The sequence below is a fragment of the Geospiza fortis genome, unplaced genomic scaffold (assembly GCF_000277835.1).
Source record: "Geospiza fortis unplaced genomic scaffold, GeoFor_1.0 scaffold391, whole genome shotgun sequence".
In the NCBI taxonomy this organism is placed as follows: Eukaryota; Metazoa; Chordata; class Aves; order Passeriformes; family Thraupidae; genus Geospiza; species Geospiza fortis.
In genome coordinates, this window is record NW_005054472.1 from 998,294 (window position 1) to 1,008,722 (window position 10,429).

Below are 10,429 nucleotides of genomic sequence, written 5' to 3' on the forward strand. Positions count from 1 at the left end.
AGACTTCTCCTTTTAGCAGTGAGTCAAGTGAGAGAACACCTGATAAACTGATTTCCCTTCTGGCTGTAATGTACTGTGTGTAAGAGGAGAACCCCCTTCTTCTGCCATTGTTTTATTTTGCAAAGACAAATTTGGAAACCCATAAAGCAGCAGCTTTTCTGTATATTTGATTTTTTTGATTAATCCCATGGGGAAAATCATTCTTTCCTGAAAGGAAATTGTCAAATGGGGGTATTCCTTGTGAAAATTCCAACAGGAGGGATTCCCATTTTCTAGCAGACTCTGCTTTGCAATTACAAGGGGAATTAAAATGTTATCTGGCAGTCTCAGAGCATCCTGTGGCTCCCAGTAGTGAAGAATGGCAAATCCACAAGTCAGCAGATCTCTGGATCAGCCTCAGTGCTCGTGGCACACAGCTCTTCCCTAAGAGATTGTCTCCTCTGGAGATAAGGACACATCCCTTCTTGGGCTGCACGTGGAGACAGGAGACCTGCAAGTCTGAAAAAGCACCTTCAAAAGAATCAAGGGATTCTGTGTGTTGTTTCTGAGTGTACAAACCCTCTGTGATTAGCAATGATACAAAATTCCATCTCTTTAGACCAGATAGAAGGATGGAATTTTATAGCTACTGGCTGCAATATATTTTTATGTATATCAAGAGTGAGGGAAGGATCAGCCTGGGCTGGAAGAGATGTAATTTCAGACTCTGGAACAGAACCCACTCCCAGAGCTACTTTTGTTTGTTTGTTTGTTTTTCCCCAAGTCTTACTGAAGGTTTGAGGCACAAATCCCTGCCAAAGAGCAGGAGCAGACAAACACACCCTGTCTCTGTCTGGCTTTATTTCACATGGGTTTCTTGTTTACCTGGCTGCTATTGGCACTTTCCATTTGAAATAATTCTCCTTTTTTTTCCCCTCTCTTTTGGGCTGAGTAAATAACACTGAACAAACCCCCAACTGTTCCTACTCCACAGAGAGAACAAGCAGCTCTGTTCTGGGGGTGAGGGACCCAGCAGCAGCAACAGCAGAGCCCAGGACCCAGACAGGGCTTGAAGGGATTTTCCTGGGCTTGTGTGTTCCTTGCAGCCCCAGAGGCAGATGTCCTCCTCCATGGAAGGACTGAGGCTCTCCAGCCCTTAGGAGAGCACCAAGGAACTTCTAGCACAGACACACTCCTGGAAAATATGAGAAACACACGTAGGAGTCGGAAAAAAAAAAAAGTCCAGACAGGGACGGTTGTGTGTGTGGCACCAAACTCAGCTCCTGAAACAGGCTTGTTACTAGAAATTTCCATTGTAGATTTATTTATAAAATACATTTACAGAACTGGAGAAAAGCTGCTGAGGCCTCTAAAGTGACATGAAATTCTGGAGAAGTGGAACATACCCTTAATTTGAGCATAATGGATTTATCTGATTAAGTGTCTGGTGTGAATTCAGCAGAGATTTTCTGGTTAATCTTCCTGGAACCATTAGAGGCACCAGCCAGTGTGGAGGCTACTACTGATGCACAAATCCTGAATTTCAATTTAAAAGCAGCCCCACTGTAATGTAACATCCCAGTTCAGTTCCTCCCTTTCCCACAGAACACCAGCCCTTGTTACATATCTTGCTCACATGAACCCTAAATAATTATGGCCCAGATTCACTGGAGGCAATGCATTCCCAAAGCTGTTCCCAAAGGCTCTGTCAGGGTCTGCCACCCCCACAGACTGCTCTGAACTCTGTGTCACCAGCACACCTGTGCCAGCTGGAGCTGTCCTACTCTGGCTGAACTTTGCAGACCCCCATGGCAGTGGATTCTACCATTTAATGATGAGAATAGTGTGGGAAAACTTCCTCACATGGAGCTGTCAGAGTGCACACTGTGGTCAGAAGCACATGGTCAAATGTCTTGGTACTTTTTCTACTTTCACTGCATCCTTTTTGACCAGAACCACAGAGTGCTGCAAATGTACACAATGACATTAAGATTCTTCAACTGGATTCCCATTTCCTTTCTTCAAATTTCCTGACATTTATTTGCCTGTTTGGCTGCAGTAAGCAAAGCACTTTGTCAAGAGCAACTGATAGTGAGTCTAAGATCATGTTCCTGTGTGGTTGTAGCTAAAGTCTGTCAGTGTTTGTACTGCTTACATTATCTGTTACAACTTGCATCACTTTGTTGATACTGTATTTCTTCTGCCTTTGTAATAGTCATTTGGTATTCTGAAATCCTCTTGTGATTCTCTGCAATCCTCTCTAGATTAGGAAACTGCATAATCCTGTGTGTGCATGAGCCAGCTCAATCCAAACCCTCCTGAAGATGTTTTTGAACTGACAAGCCCCAAAAAGGAGCCTGAGGGCTTTTTGGTTGCTGGTTTGTTTGTTTTTTTTTCCAGCAGACAAAACACTTTCCTCTCAATGGCTTCAAAGTGGACAGTCCAAATGTATTTACAGCTCTGTCTGAAAGAAACACAGCACAGGACATTTCCCTTACAGGAGTTGTAATGGGTTATACTGGTTTGCTTGTTATGTAGGAATTGCTTCAGAGCATGTAGAGCTCTCTAAAAGAGACTCTGTGTGAAAAAGGAGCCTGAGCAATGCTGGAGTGTGGGTGCTGCTCCAAAGAGAGGAATCATGGAATCATGGAATGGTTTGGGTTGGAAGGGTCCCTGAAGATGATGGAGTTCCAGCCCCTGTGACCGTGTTCACAGGGGTCTTAGGATGAGGGAAGAGACAAGGATCTGACTCCATGTTTCAGAAGGTTTGATTTATTATTTTATGATAGATATTATATTAAAACTATACTAAAAGAATAGAAGATAGGATTTCATCAGAAGGCTAGCTAAGAATAGAAAAAGAAAGAATAACAAAAGCTTCTGTCTCGGACAGAGTCCAAGCCAGCTGACTGTGATTGGCCATTAATTAGAAACAACCACATGAGACCAATCACAGAACCACCTGTTGCATTCCACAGCAGCAGATAACCATTGTTTACATTTTGTTCCTGAGGCCTCTCAGCTTCTCAGGAGAAAAAATCCTAAGGAAAGGATTTTTCAGAAAATATCATGGCTACAAGCCCCCTGCCATGGGACACCTCCCACTGTCCCAGGCTGCTCCAAGCCCTGTCCAGCCTGGCCTTGGACACTTCCAGGGATCCAGAGGCAGCCACAGCTGCTTTGGGCACCTTTGCCAGGGCCTCAGCACCCTCTGGGGTTACACATTAATGTAACCAGCCACGTCCTGGGGGCATCAGGGATGGGAAGCACCTTGATGCCCTTTTTCTTCCCGCAGCACCAGTGGCAGGTTTATCCCCACTCACCTCCTGCAGGTGGCTCTTTGCAGGGAGCTCCCAGTGCTGCTGTGTGAGCTCTGGGCTGGGCCTGGGCAGCCTGAGCAGAACAGGGACTCCTGGAGCCTGGGTGCTCCCCGAGGGGGCTCAGGGCACCCTGGGTGCTGGCAGGGCTCAGCAGTGCCACCAGTGAGCAGGAACCAGGGTGGCTTCCAGCTGCCTCGAGGGAGGAGAAGGAAGTGGGGTAACTGTGGCCTTGGCTGCTGCTCTGGGGTGGGACTGCCTGGGAGAAGTCGCCCAGGAGAACAATTTAATGGGCAAAAAGCATAAAGGGCATTATCATGCTTAAAAAAAAGCCTCCTGAACCTCAGCATCTTGCAAATATACAGCAATCACCCCAAAGCAGATGGAGAGATTGTCACATTAGGCTAAATTAGCTTGTTTGGTCAGAATTGCCTTTATTCTTGCCTTTATTCTGTCAGGGGGAATGCTAACTCTTAGGAACTCCTGCAAGGTTTTGTGATCCACAACAGAGACTGAAGACTTTGGAACAACTTTCATTTTTAGTAAGGTTTTCTCAGGGGGTGGTTGTGGTGGTGTCATATTTTTCAAGTGAATTTCCAGTGAGCAGCTTCCATTTTCCACTCAGGCCCACTATCAGCCTTTTCTAAACCACTCTTCCTGAGCAACAGAAAAAGAGAGCTGCACACAGATGATAGGAAGAAAGACAATTTCATTGCTAAAGTCTTAAGTACAGACTAAAAGCCTCTCCAATACATGATGGAAGATCATTTAATGCTCTTCCTGTGGTTGCACATCTCTTCACAGGGGCTGCTTTGCCAACAGCTCTCATTTTAAAGGCTGGTAGAGTTTGAGAGGTGGTGGATTTAGCAGAGAAAATCATGTTGACTAAGGGTATAGTGCTTGACTCCAAAATACATGAATAGAACTTTGAACAAAGTGAGGCACAGGAGCAGGTCACATGGATGGAACTCCAGCCAGCTCCTGTTTGTATGGGCATCCACTGCTATGGAGAAAAGCTACTAATATCCTTCAGCTCCAGACATGACTTCATACCCTAAGGCACGCTCCATCCACGTACCTTTCAAAGCCAGCAGCATCACTCCTGCTCTCACTGACCCCAAGGAAAAGCCACTATCACCCTAAAACTTTTGTCCACAGCTGTTTTGGCCCTGATGGATGCCTGGACCACAGATTGGATCATGGGACTGAAACAAAGAGAACAGATCAGAGCATAGGAGGGTTGTGAGCTCTGGCTGTGCAGGAGAAGCAACATTTCAGGGCTGAGAAAGAGCCACCCAGACTGATTTGTTTGCATTCATCAGGTTTTGTTACCATTCCTGAGGGGGTTTGTTGAGTACACACACTTGACTTTTATTGGTGCTGGCAGAGATGAGACCCTCTGCACTTCATTTCTGAGGAATACAGAGTTTGTCCTGCTTGTTGCCCTTTATCCACCAAAAGCAGAGATGGAAGAATGGGGAACTGGAACTGATCCTTAAAAAGTCCCCATGTCAATTTTTGCTTCACAAGTGCTCTACTTGCACTCAGCAGCACTTGGTCTGTGCTTCAGTTTTTCTTAAAATTAAGACCAGCAGTACTACAAGGAATTAATTAAGGACCAATTAATTGTGAGACAGCAATGCTGACACCCTGGGTTCCCACAAGCATCTTATTTCCTTCTGACTCTTGCAGACCTTCCTGCCCAGTAAAAAATTTCCCAGTCTTGGTACAGGAGTCTCCATAAGGATGAGCAATCTGAGGGAATTCCCTTAATTCCACAGATCTTTTCTCCATTTGATCTGCGCAGTGTCACAGACAGCTCAGATAAAAAGGTATCTGCCAGCTACGGACCTTTGATGAAATTATCTGGTTTTTTCTTTCATTTTTTCTCTCTCAAGTGCAGCTGAGAGAGGGATCTATGAACTCTACCAGAGCTGAACTGCAGCTGAACAGGGAAGCCACAGTTTTGCTTCATCACTTGAAGCACAGGCACAAAAACTGTACTGTGAGATGGAGTAACATACAAATATATCCCACTGTAGAGGGAGCTCCAGAAGCTGGGGAGCTGCAGGGAGAGGATGTCCAATTTTAGGAGCCTGCTCCAGTCTAAGATGTGTCTGGTAAAATGGTTGGAGGCTGCGTGGGTCAAAGTGTTCCAATTCCAACCTTTTCTGTTGTAGGTTTTTCACTGCAAACTGCAGCGGGGAATATGGATCACCAAACACAAAACCACAAGCAACAGAAAGCTAGGAACACATATGTGCTTGCCCACAGCACTGCTGCCTGTAAGCTGTTCTCCAACCAACAAAAACATCTCAGTGGCTGGAAAAGATGAACAGGCCTGGTTGCCAAGTTATGGCCCGAACTATTCCAGGGGCAGAAAAGACAGCTGGGCTGCTGGTAAAGAACAGGGCTATTTAAGGAGACTCACTCAGGCCTAATGGAAAATGCAAGGATAGAATTATCAATTATTTTACACTAACCCAACATTTCAGATCCAGGAAAAAAACAATCACAAGGAAGCAGAAGAGAGAAGCTGGTTAGAGTCGGCTGGCAGCTCAATCCAGGTACAGAAAGAGCAGAATGTGCTGCCCTTTAGAAGAAAGAAAATGAACTGTTTTTCAGAAGATGGTGATTCTGGAGTGTTTCAGCCCACAAAGCAAACTCCAAATGCACCTGCACTGTTGTTCCAAGCACTGACACAAAGTTGATGTGATCCCAGGGCCCTGGATTATCACAAGGAGCCACAAAAGCCATCAGTGGAACTGAGATAAAGGAATTATTTTTGCATGCATAGCTATATGCTGATATTTTAAATCATACTGCTGATCTACTTTCTCTTTCAGCCCTCAGGGCAGCTGCTCCTGGTGTGCTGCACAGTGTTCCATATTAAGAATTCCTATGCAAAACCCTGGCTGGCACCCAGAAAGCATGTTAGAGAGCAAACACACAGAGCCAAATAAACAACAGTCCCAGAGACTCTGAGAAAGGCCCAATACACAACTGCCAGGGGGGACTCCGAGCTGAAATCTCCTCGAGAGGGAAAGCTCTTCAGCATGACCTTCAAATGCAGCTTTGTCTGCTGCAAACCCACTGTAGCTGAACTTCTCCCTGTCCTTTTACCACGGCCTTGGCCCCAGACTGTTGACAGCCCCAGCACAGCCTGATGCTCAGGAGTCACAGCATTTAGCAGGATTTGTAATGAGGGAAGGAGGCAGCAGAAAACTCTTTGGTTTTCTTTCACAGGAATGCTCTGTTCAGTGCCTATTACAAAAAAGGGCAAAACTTTGCTTTAGAATTCAGTCCAAAGTGCAACTTTAAAAGAATTCTGAAATCTCTGCGCCCTGTTCCTCAGCACTTCCTCTCACAGTTACATATTTCAACAGGCAGCTCTATAAATACGTGTGGCAGCCCAAAAGCTGAATGTCATGGTGTCTGATGAAACTTTTACAAGAACATTCCTCAGGACTTCCCAAAATTAACAACTTTGAACAACTTTTGTAATTTCTATTCAGGGCAGAAGCAGACTACATCTTTTGGAGATTTAAATACACATGCACCAAAGAATATCTTGTTTACACCATGTGTTCCAGGCTGTACTGGAGCTGTGGTGCTTATTCACAGCACAGGATGTAGCAATTTCTGCCTTCCAGCAGCACTGGATTTTGCAGGCCAGAACATCATTTTGTCTTGTTTGCTCTCCTGGGACAAACATAAGTGGATCAGGGAGGGAAGCATTCCAATCTACAGCACAGGGAATTCAGCAGGTATAAAGTGGAGCTGGAAATGAAGTTGGTGTCTAATATGTTGCTGTTATAGCAGCTCAGATGTAAGAGAAAAAGTAAATCATGACTTCCTGGCTCTCTGTGTCAGTGGAGGTGCTGCAGCGTGTTTTACAGTAACCCTCAGGTCTCAAATAATGTTTTCATCTCAGTGGTTTTATCCAGCCTCACAAATTCCCAGGGAAACATTGCTGGACATCACATTCTCCCCATCCATTCCCATGGCTGCAGTTCTGTGCCTCTGGCCTGGCTGCTGATGTTAAAGAAACCTGAGCCTGGGGCTGTGGTGGATCTGAGTCAAAGCCTCCACTGAGAGCTTTGGGGTATTTAAGGTAACTGCGCAATCCTGGAGTGACAGGTAACTGCTGCAGGACACCTCTGTCACCTCCCAGTCCTTCCACCCTGTCACAGTGGCTTGATGGCCATGGCAGGACCAGGTATTCACTCACACAGTTGGCATTTGCACCAAAATATTTGCACCAATGGGATTTTATTGGGTCCATCTCTAGGGTTGATGCATTAAACAGAAAAAAATCCAACTTTTCTGGTGTAAAGGTATGTTACAGTTGCCAGGGACAGACAGCTGCAGTTGCTGGCAGTCCCAGACAGCTGCTATTTAAGGGTATCTATAAATATGAAGTACAGTCCCAAAAACTCACCTGGAAATCCCACCTGGAGAAAAAAGTTATCTGAAATGCTAAAATTAGATGTGACTAATCCCAGTTCTGTGGGCACAGGAACTAGCTGATTCCTGCCCAGGTTGGGCAAACAGCTCCTGAGATGACTGAACACCAGGTAGTATCACTGTTCAGCTGGGGAAGGATTTGCTTTGGCACTTTGGTCCCACTGAGGCCTCCACAGGGAGAATCACTGAGCAGAATTTTGCTGCTGTCCTGGTTCTGGGAACGTTCTGAAAGGACACTTGTTTTGTGGGCTGGCAGCTGCACACAAAACGCTGGAGGGATATACTGGTGAGCCCCACAAGTCTCTGACCTGTCTCACCTTCTATTCTGAGAGTATTAGCACAATTCACTTAGGATATGAGGGGACTGGATCAAATCCAGGAGAAGAGATTAGTTAGGTCTAAGGAAGTGGCTGTCAAGCAGAGAAAGGTCAAAAGCCATCACACACATGGCACACAGCACCAGAATATCCAGTTTTGTGTAGGTCAGCCCAGAAATTGTTGACCAAGGTGTGTCACCTGCCCAAGGATGTAACCAAGGCTGGAGGCTGCTGCCCCCCAGCACTGTCACTTACCCATGAAGAAAAGTTCCGGGGACTTCTTGTCTGTAGCAAACTCTGCCATGGGCCCACCAAACCGCAGCCACAGCCCAAAGGCAATGACAGCCAGTCCTGCCAGCTGCAACACAAACACAGCAGTCAGGGCTGCAGTGACAAAGGCTGCAGAGCATCACAGCAGTGTCTTGGTACCTTGTGCTTTCTTGAAATCCCACAGCTCAGAATTGCACTGTCAGAAAATTCATGCAGCACTTGCCATGGTCTGATAACAACAAATTCCTATTACAGTGCAATGTACTTCTTTTTTTCAGCTCTTAAGCGCAGTGGTGCTTCTGAACTTACTAGAGACTCTCAAACCTTGTCAGTCATTTAATCATCAAAACTGGCCCTGAATTGTCATGAGAAATGGACTGGGGCAGGGGACCCCCAACAAAACTAGGAGGTACAAGGATTGTTACTGGGTAGATATCTCAGATCACAGAAATTACAAACAAGTGATAGATGCTGTCAAGTGCAAGGAAAAATTCCCTTTAATGTGAACAAGACCAGGTCACAAAGGAGTGTCGCAGCATGTTGTTTGAGGGGAAAGATCTATAGTCAGAGGTTTCAGCCCCACCACGTGCCAGACAGATCATCAGCCTGCCAGGCAGTGCTGTGTGACCTGGCAGAGAACTCCAGCACCCCTGTGCTGTTCACCTGTGCTGTGTGTCCTGCAGGCAGCTCCAGCATCCCTCAGGAGCAGAGCTGTGTGTCCTGGCAGAGAACTCCAGCATCCCTCAGGAGCAGAACTGTGTGTCCTGCAGGCACCTCCAGCATCCCTCAGGAGCAGAACTGTGTGTCCTGCAGGCAGTTCAGGCATCCCTCAGGAGCAGAGCTGTGTGTCCTGGCAGAGAACTCCAGCATCCCTCAGGAGCAGAGCTGTGTGTCCTGCAGGCAGTTCCAGCATCCCTCAGGACCAGGCACAGTGCCCTGCTGCTGTCCAGGCCCAGATTCTCAGCCTGTGGCACCTGCACAACCTGGACAAGGCTCACAAACACCTGCTGCTTCCCATGTGGGTGCCAGCCTGGCACAGTGCTCCCCTAACCTGTCCTGCATTCCCTGGCACTTGATCCATTGGCACAGCTCCACAAGCCAAGACAGCAGGCAGTTGTACAGCTGGAGAGCTCGGGATCACAGCTTTCCTCACAGATGTGACCTAGCAGAGGATGAGGGTCCCCTGCCACCCTGTCACAGCATGGGGACCTCCCTGCTGGCAGCCTTGGGCTGCCAGGGCCTCTCCAGGCTGTGGAGTGCCTCTGGCAGTTCAGGATGAATGTCCCAGCCAGCTGAGGAGATGGTTCCTTCCATCTCAGCGAAAAGGCAGATAACAAAACACAGTACTTGTCACTTTTGAGAAACAAATAACACAAAGCTTTGTCCTTCTACTGCCTTGCAGCTGCAGCTGGGCAGCAATCACACTGCCCCACCAGCTCGAGCACAGCAGCACTGTGTCCCCGGAGCACGCAGCGCTGTCACCACGAGGGAACAGCCTTTGGTTTAACTGTGCTTCAAGCATAAAGGAGACAAAAGCCCAAAACTGCTTGGTCCAGAGAGGCTGAACAGGATGACTTTGTGGCTTCTTTTAAAAAGACCCCAGTGAATCAGAAGGAAAGAAAAAGACATTTAAGAAGATAATATTGCTGATTGTTTTCTGCAAAGCTGAAGGGAGAACAGTGCATGAGGGAAAGTGAGAGAAGAGAAAGCGTGAATTCAGCTGGTGGAACTGTGAGACTATTGAAAAGGTGCAATGAGGGGAGAATGGACACAGCATTCCCTAAATCTCTTGGGGTGATGCGAGGACTTTGTCTTAGGATGATCTTGTAGCAGCTGTTTTCTGCTTTATTGAAATGACATTAGTAAAAAGCACCGTGATGCTGTGAAATGTTCTGCCCACTGCACCGTACTGGGGGAATCTCTCCCAGCCTCCTCCTGCAGCCGCGTGGTTGCCGGGGAAATGATCGCTACTTTAAATGATCAGTTTAGACAAATGCTGTCTCTGCTCAGCAATGTCATCTTACACCGAGCCGGTGCTTTATTTCCCGGGCAGAGCTGCATCTCCCTAGGAGCGAGCAG

At 46.9% G+C, this 10,429-nt stretch overlaps 1 protein-coding gene across 1 annotated transcript in view; it reads right to left on the bottom strand.

The window, feature by feature from the left end:
* Positions 1 to 8,433, bottom strand: part of TSPAN2 (tetraspanin 2) — an 18,524-nt gene extending 10,091 nt beyond the window's left edge. Inside the window, exon 1 of the mRNA XM_005428107.2 lies at positions 8,336 to 8,433. Within this exon, the coding sequence (XP_005428164.1) occupies positions 8,336 to 8,384 (49 nt within the window). The 5' untranslated portion in view covers positions 8,385 to 8,433. The remainder of the gene's footprint in view (positions 1 to 8,335) is intronic.
* Positions 8,434 to 10,429: the final 1,996 nt, after the last annotated feature.